Here is a 22471-nt window from a genome sequence, read left to right as displayed (position 1 = left end):
CATATAATTAATAACGTGATCACATTTTCATAACTTCAAAGCTTTTCTGCTGAAAATGGCTGCCGGTCATGAAACTTGTAGACTTGTAGCACTCGGGTAATAAATTTATTTGTTGCAATCCGTTCCGCCTCCCCCTTCCCCCTCTGCTCACCAGTACTTCTGACGGAGTGAGTTAGTTTACAACCGGTCGGTGTTGTAAAAAATAATTCGGTTTCTTGTAGTTGAGCCATAACAAATTCCATTACCATATGATTTTTCCTTTGTCTTCGATGCTTTTCTGCTTCTTTTGATTAATCACAACGATGAGGATGGATCATGAAATGAGTCGACCATACTGCCGAGCCGGCCTCTTGTCTCTTGTAGAAAGATGTTATTGAAAAATGCTGCAGATGAATTCATTTCTTTACAACATTTTGCAACCTTGCATAGAGAATCTAAATATAAAACAATAATTACGATTTGTGAATAAGAGGTCCGGAAAGGTTGAAACAATAAAGCTTTTCTTATATAAAAACATTTTATTAAAAACAAACAGGCATTGTAACAATCGAAACAACAGTACAAGCAACAGAAAGATTATGAACACAACAAAAAAGAATGTAACGAAACAACAACAATGAATTCGCTTAAATAACACGTGTACGACGTCGTTCACTTTCAACAAATTCGTCCACAATAATAAAAGCATCCAAAGTCCCAACAGGAAAAGAAACACGTTTGCACAGTGAATTTGTTAATTCCTTACTCGTTACTGTGCACGAATTTGTCGAGAATTTCGCTTGTAGAAAAATAATCATTTAGTCCCTCTATGTTAAAACATACAAACTTCTTCACTATTTTGTACTACGCCAGTTATTATCACGTTATTACGAGTAGTGCAAGACAGGGAAGAAACAATACATAACCTGTTTTATATTTTTATATAAATATCAATATTATATACATAAGTACAATAAATTAGCTTTTTTAACATTTACCTTTTGTTTCAAGAGAGGGTAAGGGGGTTGGGGGGTTGGAATGGGAAGATCGTGTTGTGTTGTTTGTGCTTTGGTAAGAACGTTTGGTGTTTTTAAAAGAGGGTGTTGAAGTTGTGTAACAAAACTTGGTGGATAAGGCTATGTATATTTTGGAATTGTCTTTGGTAAATATGTGCCGAGTTAGTTATTTATTGGTTACAGGGGATAGATATACTGGGTGAGTCCAGGTTATCACCAAATGTGTTGGAAAAAGCTGTGTTTTGCAAACTGAGAGTTTTTAGTAATGTGTGACCTGTCCTGAGTTCTTAATACCTTTGAACGTTTTGTGATTTAATGTAGAGACAGATTCACCATTCTTATTGTGTGGAACTGTTTGTCGTGACTAACACGGCACATGTCTATTGATTGATGGAAAGCCCACTAGTTCGCAAAGGTAAAACTAGTATTACTTCGTTTGGACTGCAGCTGGTAACGGTCTTTCCTTCATGGTCAGGTTACCAGTAGGTAACTCTTAGCTGTTGGTCTGATTCCATGCCACAAAGCCACTCTATTAGAATTTTGTCGATTATTGGTTGTGGATTCCAGCCATAACAATGCCCTAAACCAATTACTATCTTGTCCGTTGTTTTGTAACCCATTTTAAACACCACAAACACGACCCTCTCCGAGACGAAGTACAACAATGAGCAACAACGGGGTAGAAACATGGCATAACAAGAAGTCTATTGAGCATTTGGTAAGTCCGCGGTAATGGTAACAAGGTAGGGTCTTCAGTTCCTGCTTGCAACCTGTCCCCTGTACGCAAGGTCCTGGGCGTCCACGGTGGTGTCGACGGGCGCTGCTTCGCCAAAGCTTCTGTAATGGTGGGATGGTACGTTGACCACCTCGTAGGAGCCGTGGTCCTGGTTGCCGAAGAGTTTCTTGAGGCCGATGATGGCCGAGAGGAGGAGGGCCACCTTGCTGATCAGAAGGGCTTTGCCAGCGATGGCTGCAAGGGCTTTGAAGGCCAATGTCTTCAGGATACCAGCCTTCATGATACCACCCATGATGAGGAGAGGTCCGACTTTCTTCAGTCCCTTCTTGCGACCTAAAGAGACAAAAACAAGCAGAATAAACACAATTATCCTCTTAAACTTCATGAAACATAAAGACATTGATATAAATATTCAAGGATCTCCAGTATGCTTATTTCTAGCAGTCAATCCTCTATTTCACCATACTTTTCAGCATCTAAGCTCTTTATTCCGAAAATTGAGACAACATGAGAAAATTAAGGCAGTGCACAACAATGGTAGCACTGTCTTAACAGCATTTCTATGATAACGAAAATAGAATAGGCAGAGTTGTGCCCTTTCGGACATTTTCTGCTCGGAAATTTCTGTGTAATATTAGTTGGAGACTGTTACAAAATCTAGGTTTCCATTAAAAGCTTTCCAAAGATATTTCAATCTAAGCTTTTGCGTATGTGAGGAAAGTAATGCCATAAAACTCTTAAGCTTTTAATATTACAATTCTTCGGAAAATGCGAAACTTCCGTGTGACTTCGTGGCGAATCCCAAACTAGTGTTGGCAACCCATGGACACGTCATATGGAGCCGTGCTTTTTTTGCTTTTATACAGTACATCTTTGTTTTGAGATTTATGGTCAGAAAATAGTCATATTTACCCGCTTTCATGGTAATTTATTAGCAATTGTAATATTACGCATTATTTCACTTTCCTAAATCTGCTCTGGCTGATTTCCTATACTGCAATAACTAAAAACACAACTTTTTAAATCTGGAGTAAAGTTACATTTTTTAAAAGAATTTTGTTCTCTGCCGATTGTGTTTCTGTGTAAGAGTCATCTGTTCAAATACTTCAGTCATTTTTGACATCTTTTGACGTCAGCTGAGATTTCTATGTTGCAATACATATCAACAATTGTAAAAACGAAATTCGCAATCAACAAATTGTTTTCGAGTATTTCGAAACAAATTCTTCAGGCCTTCCGTAAGGAAATTAAATTAAGATGTATATGCGATAAAAAACGCGTGGTTGGCAACTCTGTCCAGGACGGTCCTACGTCATACACACGCACACAATCTTGAGTTACCACAAGAAATCTTAATTATGGCAACAATGATTGTTGTCGAGCTTGTTGTGGTGTTCGTTAAGTGCTTAAGTTTCAAATCTCAACAGGAATTGCAAATCGTGTGCGGTGTAGCTTATAATTGGCTTCACAAACGAGACGCGTGCATTTCAGTAGAAACTTCAATAAGAATGATTTACAGGATCTTGCTAATTTTTTAAAAAAAACTACGACTCGTGTTTTCAGAACATTCCGACGTTAGAAACTCATTTCAGGAACATTTCCCTCTGTTTTCAATTTGCTGTACATGCTGAGTGCTTCCTTCTTACTTGTTAAGCAGGTGGAACTAAGCGACGCCTACTTCTGAAATTCTTGCCAGCGGGGCGGAAATAACTTGGTTGAGATGATCACGCAAGTCGTGATAAAGCTCATGTGATCTTTGTCGGTATAACAGATTTTTGAGTGAGCTTTTATTTCTTATCGTTGGTTTTGTTGGTCGTGTGCACCCATATATCCATTAATGTGTGAAACAAATTTGTATTCTCGAGTGGTGTTCGGAAGGTTCCGGATACGAACTCGTCGGTTTTCGTGTTGTGTACCACATGGGATGCTAATTCATAATGTTAGTGTACGAAAACAGCTAATTTAGATTATAGTTAAAATGCTGAGTTTGCCATTGTTGCGTGCATACTTGTATTAACACGTTAGTAAAAATGAAGTAAAATTTGCAGGCTAACAATGCTTTGTGACTATAAATACAGGCAGAATTTTCCTCTCAATAATATTTTTTAAAACATATTTTTTTAGATTTCCCCTGCACTACTTTCTGTCACTTGCAATTATTGATTGCAGTGGTGTATTAGTTAGCGTATGACTGGGTTCAAATTCACAAAAAGTGTTCATGTTTCTTTTTGCTTATGTCAATAATTTCAAAATTGTAAACCTCACTTGCACGTAGTACACCCTGGACTGCATTTTGCAGACGAACGAGGCTCTGGCGACTGGCGCTATGGCCAGTATAATTCTGTGTGTTGTCCTGTGTCTTGTGCTTGTGTGTGCTGAGTGCCTCTTTACAGCCTCAGCTTTTAACCAAAGTCAGAATATTTTAATATTTTACTTACAACACGACATTACAGTAATATTTATTTTAGTTCTGTTAACCTAAGTCAGAATATTTTAGTCTTCCAACGTTAGAGTTATGTTATTATTTACCTTTTTGTTTAGGAAAGAGGCTGGACCCCGTATAAAGTGACGGGTGCACAATAGCCTAAGTGCTGACGCACCCAAAATTTTGAATTCAAATTCAAGTAATTTCAAAAGTTATGCATCCTTATTGACACAGCGAAATAGAAAGCGAAGCAAAACAATAAATGGAAAAGACATGTTTTTATTGCCTTAATGTCTTGATGTGTTCCTCTTGTTGCATAGTTCTGTACGTGCCAGTTTTAGAAATATCTCTTACTTTTATGGTTCGGTTTTTATAACCCAGTAGCTGGTATCCCTTTATAAATCTGTAACTCAACAACATGTTACATATGCAGACGATACTTGGCAGAGTTTTTGTCTCGTCTCGAGTTGTACTTGCCTGTCTCGTTCTTAGTCTCATAGTATGAGCCAACGTGTACCAAATGGCATCGCATTAACTCTCTCAGCGTATAAAGGTCTAGTTGACGCCTCGTTCCGACGTTACGAACGCTTGAAAAACTGAAATTTTATCCTGAATACATGCAACCACGTAGCACAGGCTTGCAATTTCCACTAATGATTTACAATAAAATAAAACATATATAACATAAATGATCAGGCAGATATTCTCTCAGTATGTCTCAGCAAATCACATAGTTAAATAATTTTATTGCATTTTACCAATGGCTTCAACGAGGTCAAGAACCTCGTCTCGAGTTTTACAAGACTGTCTCGGTCTGGTCTCGAATTTCGATAGACCAACAGACCAAGAAGATGTCAGGAAGATTGGTTTCAACGAGAAGAAGGCAATGGATAGCCCCACTACCCCACATTCTTCTCACGCACCATGCAGCATGAATGAGTTTCACTTAGCAGCGCATCCTGTTCCTTGGTATCGCATTAATTTTCTTTTTAATAATCCTCCAGGAGGCAAATCCCTTCCAGCAGATCTATCACGAGCCGTTCGACAAATGTCAGGTTATGTGGGTCAACGGAACGAAGAAATGAACCGTCTCCGAACGCTGGTGTTGTAGAACAGGTTCGCTAATGAGAGAGTCATGCTTTCGGCTCGTTAAGTCTGTTGAAAGTCTGTCTTCCTTCTGGTCCACCGCTTAATGCGGATCGATGTTGAAGAAGAAGCTTTCGGAAACTCTGGGGATTACATGTTCGTAACCGCTGCTACAACTACATGGGCAAGTTTTGATGTGAAAGCGATTTTCTGTGTGGAAATTTAACGACCGGTTCTCCTCAAGCTCAATCTGGGCATGCAGCTCACAAGATATTTCATGTTAGCCTCGATGAAGCGAGACAAGATGCCACCTTGAAGAGAAATTCCACTTTCTTGACCTTGCTTTTGTTTATAGTCGCGGTTACCCTTGCGGTAATCTTTCCCCCTCTCTCTTTCTTCGCCTTTCACTCCCAGTTCTATCAGATCTTCCGTTACATTCTCCTGACATATTTTCTTCTCACCTTCAACTTCTTGTCCTGACTATTAACCTTTCTCCAGTCTCTCTTTTCCTACACTCGGAGACACGGAATTTGGCGGCTGGTAGAATTTACGCTGTTGCCAAACCTATTTTTGTTCTCCCGTCTTTGCAATATACGCTTCGTAAGGAACGTTGACGCATCGTTACGGGATTAGCTACATTTGACGCCTGTTTACTTTGAAACATATGTGACATGAACACTTGAGCTAAGCAGTCTAATTTCCTAGTCGCTGGTATAGATCCCCAACACCTCCTATGAATTATTTTACCACTTTTCTCTCTCTGGTTTATCTTATAGATGTGGCTGACCTCTGAACTTTGCTCGATTTGTTGATTTCATTTGATTCTTGTTGTTTATCTTCGCTTTTCTGCTACTTTTGACTAATCGCGGGTGAACACTCATGTCCAGGCCGGGATTCGAACCCGTAGCAGCTGTGCTAACCACTCCACCATTTCTTACCTTTGAGTATTAATCTCTGCCAGGAAAACAGTAGGTTGATGTAAACATAGGACTGACAATTGAAAGTACAGAGTCACTTGTACGTATTTTCAACGCAATAACAGTCATATGGATCGTATTCTATGACTAAAGTTTGATAATACAATATATTGATATTAATGAATCCGCTGATGAACTGTGTGTACTAGATTAGTAACAAAAGCAGTATCTATGTTTACGAGTACTCCAAACGCACTAATCAGAGTGACATTTACAGTAGATGGGTCTCGTGTTAGCAATTATAATCAATTATTGACATGGATGCACAAAACGATCAATTTATGTCATATTAAAGAAGTACTTGTAAGTTATTTTTAGTCCTTCACGTTTAAGTTTGCTACCCTATTAGTTTGTGAAGAATCAAGGATCGAATTATCTTCAATATTGGTCTGAAATGCATAAACACGACATCTTAACCCCCTTCTGGATTCGAAGCGGTGACCTTTTGTACGAATAGCATTCGCACTCTGACAAGCAGGTATATAAGTAGCTTGTTTATATTCCCTCGGTCATGAATTCGCTGTGCAGAAAAAAAAGACATGAAATAGGTCCTCCCTCGGGGAACGCTGGACATTCTTTTGTTTTCTAAACGATCTACGCCGCCGCCTAAACGAACAGACACACAATGCTGGAGCGTAATCAGCATCTGTTCTTGCTGCCGCATCACAGATTCTCCAGGAGACGGTCACGCTTGGCGGGTAGAAGAGATGCTGCGCATCTGGAGAGAGAACCAGTTTCCGGTAACCGCCGTTTCGAACCCGTTATGTGGGCCAGTCATGATCACCAACCCAGAATGAGGCGCACGTAGAGGCAGATGAGGGGTAAAGGGCACCCGCAGCGCCCCCTTTTTATTACCATCATGCTGGAAATGCAGCGGAAATGCTTCCGGGGAATGGAAACAGCTGCCCGTTCCAGTTTTTCCAGCGAGATTCCAAACCGTTTCTTCCAGATTCAATGTCAAGGCCAGTGCCCCACTTTTTACGTTCCGCGTTGCTTTTTTTCTGGTCTGTAATTTGGACTGTGTTACTTTTACAAGGGCACCGAGGATGCGTACGCTGCTTGGAATTATAAATCCGACAGCATCCATTACCTACAAACGAACTTACTTGAGTATGGGACCGTGAAGAGCAGAACGTCTTACTGCAGGTTTCATTCATAATTATACTACCCTCTGTCTCTCGTTCTAGGCACTGCATTTTAGAAACATTTTCTACCAAAACTACAAATGTAGTTTCCAGACCATCCAGCAGCGGCGGTACAGTTTCCTTGTGCTCATTTGTTCATTATAATCATCCCTGCCAATTCCGATACTTCAGGAAGTAGGAGAACTACAAACGTAAAACTTGATGAAAGATCTAGTTGATATTAGTTTCAGTAAACATATTCTCGATATCTCGTCTGAGTACTTCCTCATTTTTCCTTTTACCCTATAATTTTAAACGCCTATTTTAAACCCTATCACCATTCACATTCACTCTCTCAATTAACCTACTGAGAAGGGTGATTCATATAAAACTGACACAATATATGCGAACAAGAATAAAGCTAGCGACAAGTCATTACATCTGAAATGTGGTATAAATATGGGAGTTCAATAACCTTTACATTACATGCCGAAAGAAGTATCCTCCCCCCTCCTGAAGGCACAGCTGGACACATCGTTCCATGCTTCTGGTCATTCGTTCGAGTAAGATTTGTCAATACCGGTTATATCGTTTGTACTGCTCTCCTTCAATTCGTCCAATGCCCGAGGACGTGTAGCGTACACTTTTCTATTATCTTAAGGTACCCCCACAGGAAGAGATCGAGGGGGGATTTAAGTCAGGCAATCTCGGTGGCCATAAGTTTAGAAAATTCAGGAAATTATCCGGTCCTCAAAGACACTTTGGATCAGCACCAAGTACTCATTTGGTGCATGGCACGTGGAGCCATCCTGTTGAAAATCCCCATGACATAGCTCTATGTCATTCTCTTACTCAACAAACATCATGAAAATTCGTAGCGTGCGTACTGAATTTTCACAGCAACTGAGACAATATGGTTAAGAAAGCTACCAAATTCTTCACAGCGGTTGAGAATGTATGAATCTGCCAGGTGTCCCGCGTCATGTGAGATTAACACGGAGCATTACGGTGTATTCCTATTGAAATAAAACGTGAATGAAATGTGTTAGTTTTATATTCCCTCGGCCATGAATTCGCTGTGCAGAAAAAAAGGCATTATTATTCATTATTATTCTTAGGCAATCTCTGACAATCTAGGCTTTCTTGTTACGCATGCTCAGATCTGTAATAGGACTAATCTTAACCTAGCTTCTCCGTACTTTCTTCCAATGAAAGCCCTCCTTATTCTCTCAATCACTTGCTACCATGCTAGCCCAATGCTTGAACAGTGCGATGCACTGCACGGTAAATTGTCGCTGACTATTTTAATTAATTTTTCTCTTGCATCGTACGTACCTTTAAGAAATTGATTTTTAAGTATGTTGGTGCAGAGGCTACAAGCATCTTGGTTCGTGTTTTGTTTCAATACTTCAATCTCTCATTGGATAAAACAAAGTGCATGAACGTGGTGATGGACAATTTGCTTGGTAATAGTTATGCATCCCACTGTACTAGGCCTCCTACACCTCCTCCTCCTAGGGATGAATCAACGTCAATTCAAATTCAATTGGTCGTCAAGTGTTGTCTAGTATTATTTTTTAAGAGTATCTTTTCTACGTAGATAGTGTATCCTATCATCTTCATTGGAGTGAATAACATAAGAACACACAGAACCTAAACGTGTCAATTGACACGCATATTTTGATTTCAGTAACACGTTAACGTGCATAAACTGCAAATGATGTACCTTTTAGTGTGTCAAAATACGCATAAGAATGTATTAGAGGGTATTTTTATGAGATGAACTTCCGTGTGATGCACTAAAATGCGTCAATTTGTAAAATGAGACAATATCATTTCGAAGATAACGAAATAACACATTTAGCTGTGTCAATTGATGCATTAAAAGTGAAAGTTTGTTATCTTCGAAATGATCTTCTCTGATCTTCCAAATTGATGCATTTTAGTGCATCACACGGAGCTTCATCTCATAAAAATACCCTCTAATACATTCCTATGTGTATTTTGACACATTAAAAGGTGCATCATTTGCAGTTTATGCACGTTAACGTGTTATTGAAATCAAAATATATGTGTCAATTGACAGGTTTTGGGTTCTGTGTGTATAAACAAATTAGGCAATGAAAAAATTACATTAAATATTACATGTTAACGAATAATAATTGAGGTTAATATTTCAGGCTTACCAATTTAACACGCTCGCTCGTGTTTACTCTGTGTTATTTTATAACCAGATCATCTGCATATATGGTAAGTAATAATACGTGATTGAAAACATCCTCTTCTCGATGGTCGACTGGTCGACTTTCGATCTCGCCACGTCAGCATGGGCATAGGTGTTCTTTGTGCGTGTCCCCTTAATCAATTTCATGTAATCATCAATCATCCCCATCGTTGCGGTTAGCCTAAAGTGGCAGAAAAGCGACGTAAATAACAAAATCCTTTTATGACTTTTCTAACCCACGTGTCAACCTCCCAGCACCAAACACGCGATTCTAAACCGATTCTCGTCAAGTCTATCAAGTTTCATCTCTCTATCCAGTACAGTTCCCGAGATGCAAACTGTGTCTGACACGGATACGGGAGACATGATGAGCATAATACCGTTCCAGTTTCCGGAGACCGCTATGCAATCACGTGGATTGGGAATCATGATTTGATTACCCAGCATCCACCGCAAGCACCTCCTGGTCTTCGAGAAGATTGCCACAAAAAAGGAAAACGGGTTCAGTCTCCTGGCATTGAAAGTGGTTCTTGTTGCATATTTTTTTCCGCACGGAAGGATATGGAAAAAGCCACGGAAGCTCCATCGTTGGCTGTTTACACCTACTTAATTACGTCATAAAATTAAAACTAATTATGGGATTGCTCGGGAAGATAACACGGTAGGTGCTTGCTCTCGTTTTATGGCTGTTGTGTTCGTATTTTTTACACGACATGGATCGCACCATCGCAGGTTTCGGGTTCGAGTCCCAGCTAGGCGATTGGCATTGCTTTTTCATCTGCTTCCACTAATCGTTATCCTCATAGTCGAGATTAACCTTAAGAGGTAGAAAGGTGACGTCACTTAACCAAAATTATAATGCAATTACTTAATTGGCTATTTTATATTGCCATGCACTGATCACAATGGTTCAGTCTGACTGCCACACGGGAGACCTTAGTTCGATTCCCAGGATGGATGATCTCTGGGGCTCACTCAGCTTGTAATCAATGGGAGAGGGGTGCTGATCACATCATCTCCCGAGTTCAGGATTGTATGGAGATAATACATAAATAGGACAAGACCACAAGTTTCAAAGCGCCCGATGTTCAAGAAGAGACCGTTGATTCGATTCCTGACGGGAATACTTATTAGAAAATCGGATTCCACTTGAAACTGTAGGTCCAGTCCCATAAAGTGGACTTCAAACAAACTTGTAGACGTATGTATCTCTCTAAAGTAACCTATCGTGCTAGTAACAATGAGGTTCACTGCGAAAACATCACGAAAACTCGGTACATAAGTTAGAAATGGGACAAGCAACCTCCCCCCCCCCCGTTTTTTTTGCAAAGTTACGAAAGCGTTCCATTTGCAGTTTAATACGCGCTTACAATCTCTGCAATATCTCCTAATTAACGGACAGGAAACAATATAATATTCAACTGGAATTTGTAATGCTTGGAATTTGTGTCGAAATCTATCGATCGAATGCCACGCTTCGTCTGCTGGAAAATTGACAGACGGTGGAATTATAAATGTGAACTTAATGTGGCGTGCAGCATTTGGTGGGTTGAGCGTAACGGGTTTATTAATTATACTTTTTCCCTGAAAAAGAAGAAAGTTAATTTATTTTCCAGGTATTCTTATTAATTACAGTTCTCCCTTTCAACTAAGGCTCTTTTGTCACAAAAAAAAGGATGCTTATAATTATCACGAACATGTGCGTCAAGGCCTTTTCATCTTTTTATGCCTTGTATTTTGATGTTGTTGCCTTTTAGTATCTCTGTATTAATCGCGGCGATGTAGATTCGTGGCTAGGGGATCGCTGGCGTGGATAGTTAAACTTACATTTACTTATTTCAGTAACTTTAATTCAGTTCCTTATAAAATATAACTTTCCAATGACTGAATACAGTGGCGGCGATTGGGTTCCAAAACTGAGGGGGGGGGGGCAAAGGCAGTTTACTTTCCCTAGGTAGATGAGGTTTAGCATAGTGGGGGAGCAAGAGTGGCAAAAAGTGGGAAGGGAGGGGCAATCGTCCCCCAAATCGCCGCCACTGACTGAATAATATAACTGAAATTTCACGTCATACAAGCATATGATTGTTTAGTGATGGTAATGACAATCTGGTTTAAAACACAAATTGTTGAAACATATTTAGAATAAGCTAGTAACGTTAATTGTACTAGTTGCTTTTTTGAATTGAGCAACTGTAACACAGTTGCTGTTAAAATGTAACTATCCTGGTATTGTTCCCGGCCATGGGAACCTACAACAACGACTAGGGATTCGTCGTGCTGGCCGCACGTCACCCCGTAACTGACTGAATGATCGCTCATCTGTGCTGAGACATGTGGGAGTGAGACCGGAAGTCGGTAGGTAGGCCTTTGCCCGCAAGGGCTGTTGTGCCACGAATTATGATATTGACACATCTCCTGCAGGTTTAACACAGAAAATCTATAATTTTCTCCTCCACCACCACCTAGATCACCGAAAAATGGGATTGAGACCATACGAGACAAGACAAGATTTTGCAGAGTATCGGTCTCGTCTCGTGTTGTAAAGGCTGGTCTCATTCACTTCCGTCCTCGGTCTCATCTAGAGTATCTAAATGTGTAGTAAGCAGCTGGTTACATTGCAAACTTTAACAGAGTGTACAGGCCATTAAGACAAATAACTTAATGACGTTTTTCCCCTGTTTGACGATTCGTTCCGACCCTACGAACCCTCGAGAAACTTAATTTTATCCTTGATGTATGCAACAGTGCAGTGCAAGCTTGCATTTGCCACTAATGGATTATTTATTTTTATTATTATTTGCATTATATTTGTAAAAAATAATAATTTTTATATTGAGATTTACAACGTTTTGAAATAATTTTGTAATTTCTAAAAATAAAATACAATTTTTTACAAGTATTTTAAATTGTAATGAGCAATATGTAATTTATCAATAGTCAGGTAGATATTAGGTACAGTCACCGGCAGTAAGACTGGGACGTTCAGATCATGAAATACTGCCTTCCTTGCAGTGCATTACCGATAGCAGAAATTCCTATTGAAAAGTTGCTATTGATGTTGGCTCATTGCCAGTGATGTGCCGTACACTATAAGTTTACGTCTACATGCGTTGTCTACACGTAATCTACTCGTAGATTACATTGGGTTGTAGTTTACGTAGACTACGTAGACAATCTAAAGTGTATTAAAATTAATTTTCAAGTCTTTCATGAAAGGAAGGTGACATTTTCAAATATATTGATTCCTAACAAACTGAAAATAATCCTTTATACAACAAAATTTTTCTTCTTTTCTATCATTAACCAAGGGAGAAGGTACAAAGTATGAAAAGAAAACAACAGATGGCAGTAGTGAGGCAGAATTAGTCTTTTCCCCATAAAACACTACAATATTTCCTGTTAGGTTTCTTTCCTAGGCGAAAAATTGTCCGAATTTGGAAGGGAGCGTACGAAAGTTCTTCTCACACATCAGCAATTAATACGCAGTATAATTTTGTTTTACTTCCACGGCGCCCTTCGCTAAGTTATCATCTTTTGCCATGTTGTTTACATAGATTGTCATCTACGTGTATAGAATAGTCTACGTGTAAAATGTAGACTATCGTTGTTTACGCGTAAACGCACACCAGTGTTATTGCCGTAAAGTTAGGCAACACACAACGCATTACAGGAAGGTAGAATTTCAGGATCTGAGTGTCCCATTTTCATTGCTGGGAACTGTACATTTTTCAAATATCGTACCGAAGTCTCGAAAGAGACAGAGAGTATCGGACAGTAAGTCTCGTTCTCGTCTCGATTTTACAGACGTCTGTCTCGATATCGACTCGACAAATCTCGAAGAGTCTGGTCTACTTTTCGTCTCGATATTAACAAGCCAGTCACAGTCTCGTCTTGGCAATATCCCTACAAAGATGCTGCCTTAAAATGCCGGCTCTTTTTTTCTGGATTCGCCCCAGGAGGCACGAGCGAATGGAAATTCAGGACATGTTTCGTCTCTCTGCGTGTTTGTTCGGCTTCCAACAATCTCTTACCTCCATTCCTCCCTACTCCTCATTCGAACGTAATGCGTGGACAATCAGAAATCAGGTAATGTTCAGGTCACTCGGTCAGCGACTGAGTGTTTAACCTACTCGCACACATCAGGACCGGTAGTGACACCTTGAATGGGCTCCCCTCCCCCCCCTCCTCTCCAAATTCTCCCAGTTCATCGGATGACACATGCCGCGTTATTTGGTGTCAAGTGCAGCGCATTCTTGGACAATAAGAGATAATTCCTGTAACAGCTAGCTGGCGTGGGCGCCAAGCTAAGAATGTACAGTTAGGCATTTTACCGCAATGTTGGGACAATCTAGTACGGTCTTGGGTGTCATTTGTCCAAGCTGTTATGCATTCAGGGTGTTCTAGCTCGCATAGAGGGGAATCTTGGATGCTGTGAGTTCAAACCCAAATTGTTAAGAAGTGAACCGAACCATCAACTCAAAGTAACATATTTTCCATTAATTTCAACCATTTCTCTACTATTGAAATCAAATCAAAGTACTAATATGTTATTGTTGATTATATCAATCAGCCTCTTTGCTGGCATAGTTCCATTCTAATCAAGGGATACCAGGTTCGATTCCCGATGACTCTTTGTTGGGTGCTATGTAGTCATGTACCACTCTTTATGATTAGAGTTAGCCTCAGGAAAAAAATGTCTTAATTTGTAAATAGTGAGATGAATACAGTATTTTTGATGTTATAAATATATATATCACTACAGTTTTGAATTACTATATTTTGTCAATTTATATTCTGAACATATAGGCCTTATAACTTACCATGCTTTGACTTTTAGCTATATAGTCTTATGTTTGTTTCAAAATAAAATAAATGTTTGGAAACACATAAAAACAAGAAAGTATTGTTGCCAGTGAATTGAAATTATTTTTCGTTATGGTATAACCATATTTTCAATGTATGTATATATATATAGTATTGAATTATTACCATCCAAATTAAACACTAATTCGATAAAATACGTAACAATAGATGTCGTGCCTGTGTACAATAATGATTAAATTTATTTAACCTATTAATTTTGAAATAAAGAGAGGGCAAATTGTATATCTGATTTTCCACGTGCAATTTCGTTTTACATATTATATTTTTATATTTTCCGGCAATGCCATTAAGTGACAAGTGCGTTACTTCAATGCAAACTATCACGATTGATTTATTGCAACAGACGAATAAATAATCACGTCAGATTTTTTGTTGAAGGTGAATAATTATATCACTAGCAGATGCATAGGAACTTTAAAAAACGTAATGGTTTTAATAAGATCTTGAGACAATTCAGTCTTGGTAAGAAACATGAAACTAGCTTCAGCAAAAGCTTATTTGATGTGTCAGTATTTGTGTGTGTAAAGTTAGTATTAGAATTTAATTTACTAACAACAATTTTTACAAGCAGTAATTCCTTACCGACATGTCTATTGAATTGTAAAGTTTCCTAAAAGCAAGTTTTCTCCTCATAATATGGCTAAGAACGATTTATAATTACATTCGCAGAGTGTTTAAAAGCCTTCCTTTGACATGGTGTTATCTTTTGCTGCAAAAAAGTCTCATCAACAAGCTTGTTACGAGTCTTTGTCTTGGTATTAAATTATGAAAATGAAGTTAGAGTGCATAAAAGCGTAATGTATACATCAAGCATGACTTTCGTGTCTCATAGTTTGATGAGAATCTGAAATGCCGTGTAAGTATACATACTAATATGTAGAAGTTTTCCAATCGGTTGCAACAAATTTAACCCCTTTATTGTTATCTGTATTTTTGTCATGTTCTTCACATTGCCATTCCCTTTGTCAACATCTCAGGATTTATCTAGATTTCTACATTCGTATGTAAACATGTTCTTCAATGTTCGGACATATTGCATTTTGCATTGAGGTAAACTGTATCTTACGTGTGATATTGGCTGATAATTTTAAACAATTTCAGAAGTAAATATGAAAGCTTACATCCACCGCCTATACACGATAATTGTGTTTTGTGTGCTTAACACTAATCTGGGTACCAAATGACATGAATAGAAATAAATTTACACTGAAGTATGTACAAAGTTTAATGACTGATTTTAAGCATTTTTGGTTGCGGTCGAAAATTCAATTAAGAGGCTTGCGTGATTTTTTTTCTTATTGTTTTGAGATCAGATACTTCAGAACGAAGTTAGCTTGTAGATATCCTTCTAATAATTGCATTTTCTAAGAATTGGATTAGTTTTAATGATATTAGTTTTCGAGGATTATGCGACATACAATTGACAACCATATAGTGTCACTCATATAGACAAGCTTACAATTAAATCTGGTGTTATGGGTGACTATATTGGACACTGTCTTGTGTAATTCAAAACGGGCATCAGGCGGTTTATTTAATTTAGCATAAATGCAATAAAACCATATAGATACTTCCAAACATGTCATGGCCATTAACATCTAAACTTTTAACTTTTAGATATGAAGTGAATGAAGACAGAAACAATTCTGTTTGTTTGCATCGTCACCTGTAACTTTGAAATGTGTAGACAATAGGCTAAAAATTCAATGGAAGGGAATGATTGCATCTATTATCATGTCGATTAGCATCTTTTAGGCTACGATATTCTAAATTTATATAGAATGAAACATTGTTTTATCTCAAGAACAAATTTATCACGGAGCTGATTTTGAATTTTGCTCTTTTTTTGTGAGGGGAGCAAGATGCAGTCTTCAATCGTTGAAGGGGTTCTCTGTATTAATACTCTTTAGAAAACCACTCCTGAACATACCCTAAGACATTGGTTATATTAACTTTGCACGGTGGTTTCTTCTATGAGAGCAGAGAGGGTGTATGGACTTACCTTCGCCCAAGCTCCTCATGGTCTCCTCATCGACGGCGATCCTGAGGGTGTGGGTCTCGAAGAACTTGGAGAGCCTCTCTGCGAGGATTTCGTCCAGACGAGCGTCCTTGGCGTTGGCATCACGTGGCAGGTAGCTCTCGAGAGCTTCCATGGTCAAGGACTTGCCAAGATTCTCCTGGACATTGTCCTTCTCGTCCTCTTGCCGCACTAGAGCGAATCCCTCTGCAATCTCGATGGTGTCCTTCCTCAGTGCCCTGTCCACGAACGTGATCGCCTTCATCTTCAAGCAGGTGACGAGATCCTTTCGGCTGCATTCGTCGTAGATGCGGTACATGAGCTTCAGCTCGGTTCCGAGCCCGTCGTCGTCCATGGACCTTGCGAAGATGTCGAAGTCATCGGGTTCCTGGGAAGCCCTGGCTTCGTCGGCGGGGTAGGCAACGGCGGCCGCTACGAGGAAAAGAACTAAGCACACCTTCATTGTCGATCGGCACGAGAACCGTTGGGCGATAAGGCTACGAGATCCAGCCACGGAACCTGTTGCTCTGAAGGCGGTGAGTCAAATGATGGCACAGGAGGAGAGGAGGTATCTTTTTAAAGGTCGCAGGGGGACGTATGTGGTGCATAAAGGAAACGGATAGCGCCGGGTGGAAAAGCGAAGGAAGAATCCAGGTCAGATTCGTCCACGGGAATCTAGGTTCTTTCACACGATTGGTTCTTTCCTCGTCTTTTTTGTTTATTCGCTTATATCCTCCTACCGCCTCCCCTCACATGTCTCACTAAACGATATCGCCACATGTGATGCATACTCTCCCCTTCTCTCTCTCCGGCAAAGTAGGTTGGCATTGAACTTGAACTCCTGGAGAAACCTCGACGCGGGCGCTGTTGAAAATTCTGATACAGGCACGCAAGGAAAGTAATTAGAGCAGTGTTAGAGAGTGTTGCCCCCTCCTTCCCCCGCGCCTTACGCACACACCCTCTTTCCTCCGCTCCCCCGGCTCTACCGGCAACAGGAACTACACTCGTGTGTACACACCGCAGATATGCATGCATAACTTGACAGGAGAAAGGGTTGCCAGGGTTTAATGTTATTGTTATGGTATCGATACAACGGCGTACCGAAAGACAAGCAATTCTCCTCAATGAGAGAGAATGAAAAAAATACGTTAAGAAGATGGAGGAAGTTAGTGGCCGCGGTGGCTCAGTCGGTAACGCGTCTGACTACCATGCTCAAGGTCCCGGGTTCGATCCCCGGCCGGTTCAAATCCGGGAACTTTTCTAACGATGAAAGCGGCCCCGGCGCCCACCCAGCGTCGAATAACATGGGTACCTGGGGGAAACCCTGGGGGGTAAAGGCGGTCAGGGGCGTGATGCTGATCACATCACCCCCACTCACGACCGGATCAAGAAAGTGTGGGGCGTTACCCCCACACCCCCTATACGCCTTCATGGCGTGGTGCTATGCACAGGGGAACACTTTACCTTTTTAGATGGAGGAATTTACATGCTGTTTATAGCAATATATGCATGTTGAGAAGCACGAAATTAATAACTAACATACTAATTAATCTGTACGTACTAGGTTCAAGGACTCGTCTAACTCTTGCTCGAGATGTAGTGTGGAATCGTTCTGCGTTAGATGTTAAGAGAAGGAGAAAAAATGCGCTAAAGACCTGCATCTACCACCATCAGGGGCGCCGACTTGTCAAAATTATTGGGGGGCTCTGTTCACTGAAATAAATTAATGAATGACTCACTCCAACTCTTTTTTAAGATTTGGCCTCAGTGTTCGTAATCTCATAAAAGCCCACGAATTCCTCAAAAATATCAACATTTTTATTCACAGTTCGAATGCAGAACATTAATTGTCTAGTGGATATGTAAAAAGTTTCGTCAACCATAATATCTGCTACCACGGAGCGCAAAACAGATCTCCCTAATATATCAATGATCTCGTTCTGAATGTCATGTGAGAGCCATTTGTAGCCCAAACGTCCCATCCACTACCCTAGTTCATGCACATCGTCTTTTGAAACTTTTTTTAGTAAAAATTTTAACAATACTCATAATTACATACTTAGTATATAGTAATAAGTAGAGCCCGGAAGTTTGGTAAAATGCCTCTTTTTATCTACTGCATATATTGATAATTTTTTTCCGGATAGACGTTTCTTATGTTGTTTCGAATGTTTTAGAAGCCTTTTCATTTTGCCTATTTTGCCTATTTGGGACCTCACTGCCTATTTTTAATTATAATGCATTTTTTTGCCTTTTTGAATGAAATTTGACTTTTTTTTTTAAAAAAATGTGTATATAAATTATTTTTCTCCAAAAAAACGTTGTTGGCATTTATTTTTCTTCCGTTTATTATGTGAATAATTTCCGCCTTATTTAAGTAATATTGAACTCACGCATGTTTCAACATTGCTGAAGGAGAAAAGTGTGAGAGAAAAGTATTTCATGCTGAGTTAGGATATTGGCTTTCGGTTAACATTTCCTTGTGCATGATTGACTGCTGAAGTGGACAGGTTGATTTCGAACACAAAGAAGATATTTCTGAAATCTCCCTCTCGAACCCGAAATAAGGAAGTTGCATCTGAGCTTAGTTTACCTCCGGAACCAGTCTTGACGAGATGGGGAACCTGGATATCAGCAGCTATATATTATGCTAACAACCTTGAAAAAATCAGTGAGGTGATAGATGCTCTTCCAGAAAATGAAGCGGCTTCAATTCGTGAAGTGAAAAAACTCCTGTGCTATTCAAGTTTATTTTTGCACATTATGGTGCATTCCCAGAGACAATTACAATTACAAAACTTAAAAAAACACCTTGCAGCATCCATGAAAATGTACGAGGAATCTATGCAGCAGATGATGGAAGTGCCAGGAGAAAAGGGGTCAGCTGTTGCGGAAAAGTACAAACGGGTAGTGAGTGCAAATGAGGACTTGAAAAAACTGAAAACAATATGTGATATTCTAAAAGGTGAAAATGCTGTTACCGAAATGAGTCCAGCTACATTAGCTTGTTTTATGTATGCTCCAATAACTTCTGTCGAAGTAGAAAGATCATTTTCTACTATGAAAAACATTCTCTCTGACAGACGACTTTCAATGAATGTTGAGAACTTTAAAAAAACACCTTGTAGTTATGTGCAATCAAGACGGAGAAAATTGAAATGCTCTTCCTAATGTAGATTTTAATATTTTGCCAGAAATTATAGATAAAAGTAAGCGACTTCCAAATGTGCCTATTTTCGGTTTATTTTGCCTTTTTTTCATTTTTAGTGCCTATTTTCCACATTCTAAATGCCTTTTTGCCTGCCTATTTTAACGAAAATAAATGCCTGAACTTCCGGGCTCTAGTAATAAGTCATGTGTTTTGCTGTCTCTGGTCATAGCACCCCTCCCCCCAAGTTAAAGGTTTAGCGGTCTCAGCCCTCCAAAGTTGATGGTCTAGAACATTTCAAATGTGAATTTAAAGTTAAGTTCATGTGGCACAATTCACAGTAAACTTTACAAGAGAAGCAAAATATAATACATTAGATCCTCTTAAGCAAAATTATTTGGGGGGCTCCGTCCCCACATCGTTAACATTGGGGGCTCGAGCCCCCCCAAGCCCCATGGAGTCGGCGCCTATGACCACCACGTTGAGTTATCTTATTCATATCCCGGGGTATAATTCAATAGAGATACGCGTACCTTTAATTCAATTGACCAATATTTCCTTTATTGTGAGCACAGTAACCGTGCGGACAGCGAACGTAGACAGAAAGAAGACCCCCTCTCGCTTACCTTATGTACTTTCGAATTTTCAATGACATTGTCCGATTAGAAGTTCTACCTATTTCAAGATCTCCTTCTCTGTCTACAACACACACACACATGCTAGTATATTGATCAGACGTAACATTTATTTTATGTCGTATTAAGAAACTTAATCCCGAATTGAAATGTAAAAGAGAGAGGGAATTTTTTTTTTTTTTAAAAAAAAAAAGCTTTATGATGTTCACCACTAAACTTGGAAAATTTATCATATGTAGCCTATGCAACACGGTGATCTATGTTTACCACTGACATTATTATCTGTTCTCTGTAAGAATGAAGTCAATGAAAATACCTAGGTAAATACACGTGACTTGTGAGCAATTCTATTGGTTATTCGAATGGCAGCTGTGAAGTAATCTTACGCGTAGGTAAATAGTGCATGTAATAAAGCCGTGCAAGTCAACGTAGCTGCTGAATTAATGTTGTGGAACCTTATATTATGAGGTGAACAGCTACGAGCAATATATTCATGGGCAAGATAACACCAGACTTCACAAATACGAGAGGAACTACTTCTCAGAAGTCACGTGGTGTTGTTTATATCAAATTCGTTCTTACATTGGATGAAGAATATTTATTCCTTTCAAATGTCTGCCAGCAGAAATATCCAAACAATAGCTAGTACTTTTTTCTATATGCTCATAACATTATAATGCCTCTATTATGATATTGAGACTTAAGTAGTTCCTTACAACTGTCTTATATAAGTAGTGCTATACTTCATATACACAACACACTTTTGTGCACTAGTATTCTGCAATTAATTTGATTATTTTTTACAATAAAATAGAAGAAAGTAATAGCCGTCAGTGTTTAGTGTGGTTTAACCATTGTTATGAAAATATTTTGCAAATAGGACACCATCTCTCGGTGCAATTTTGAAGTACTCGTACGATTTACAAACTAAAGGCAGAAAGGAATTATTATAAATAGTGGCGGAGAAGAGAATGGGGTTGGGGGTAGCATTTCACAATCAAAATAATCATGAAATTTAAGGAATCACTTCTTTTTTTGTATCCCGGCACATATAAACATGGTCTTTAGTGCAACTAAAAGCTTTCACTTTCAAAATTAGAAGCCACGCGCTTCCTACGGTACTCAATTGTAGAGCCGGCCCTACGGAGGGCCAACTTGGGCACTCGCCCGAGGCCCCGCACTTCAAGGGGCGCCACTCCAGATAAAAATAAATGTTTGTGTACGGTTTATTGCTAGTTTATAAGACGTTGGTGCTTCCTATTAAGCAACTACTCTGATTTTCTTGCCTTCATGGATTGTTTTGACACTCAAAAATATCCAAAATTACTAAACTTCTAAACAAAGCACTACATAAAAATTGTGTTGAAATATTTCATCACAATAAATAGACAAAAGCTTTCGAATATTTAGGACTTCTGAAATTGTTTTGTTAGAGGCACCGAACTTACCTTGGTGAATGTAAGTCAACAAGAAGAAGCCTTGATACAAATATTTAGCGGGGCAGGTCAGAATTTTATTCCGGTGGAGGGGGCCTGACACCTTATCAGCAATATGTGTGAGGCTAGAAGCTCTGAAGACGAATTTCTCCGTGCATTACAACTTCTTTACTCCTGCTAATTTGGTAAAATTAATTACCACTACACTAACTAAGTCACTCTCTAGCCTTCTTAAACCCGAAGATTCATGGCTGCAGCAACACAAGCCTTCCATCTGTCCCTATGTAACAATAATGTCACATAGTTACAAGACTTTGCACTTATAAAGGTGCATTTCCCATCATTTCTATTAATAATTAATCTTAATTCCATGGACAATTATTTTTGCATAATAATTCGAAAAACTAAATATCTATTTTTTAATAAGTAAACAGACTAAGAAAGTGAAATGTATCTGAAATATTATTTACAATTTGGTCTGTATGACAAATTTAACTTACAAGGAGATTTTTCTGATTTCATTCATTTTGGTGTAAAATTAAGGTATTTGTAAAATATGTTGGATACTTCCGATAAATAATTCCACTTTTGGACATGTGATACTGTTTTATCTGTGGCATTACTGGTATTCCACATGTTACAAATTGTCCATCATCAAAAGACCGGTTAAGGGTCACACAAAATTGTACGTACAGAAACCAGGTAAGAAAAGAATCATGTAACAGATTTCATAAATGATAACTTATAATGTGTAAATTCAATTTTTATTATACTTCTGTACAAA

General features: G+C 39.0%; 1 protein-coding gene across 1 annotated transcript; it reads right to left on the bottom strand.

Annotated features, from left to right (window-relative positions):
• Positions 1-504: 504 nt before the first annotated feature.
• Positions 505-17032, bottom strand: LOC145977920 (uncharacterized). Its single transcript, XM_083110235.1, has 2 exons — positions 16454-17032; positions 505-2064 (listed from the first exon to the last, which is right to left on the bottom strand). The coding sequence occupies exons 1-2, from the start codon at positions 16929-16931 to the stop codon at positions 1748-1750; spliced, it is 795 nt and encodes a 264-aa protein (XP_082966361.1). The 5' UTR covers positions 16932-17032; the 3' UTR covers positions 505-1747.
• Positions 17033-22471: the final 5439 nt, after the last annotated feature.

Source organism: Lepisma saccharinum, chromosome 24 (assembly GCF_977018435.1).
Source record: "Lepisma saccharinum chromosome 24, izLepSacc3.1, whole genome shotgun sequence".
Taxonomy (NCBI): Eukaryota; Metazoa; Arthropoda; class Insecta; order Zygentoma; family Lepismatidae; genus Lepisma; species Lepisma saccharinum.
This window is presented reverse-complemented; position numbering and strand designations above follow the sequence as displayed.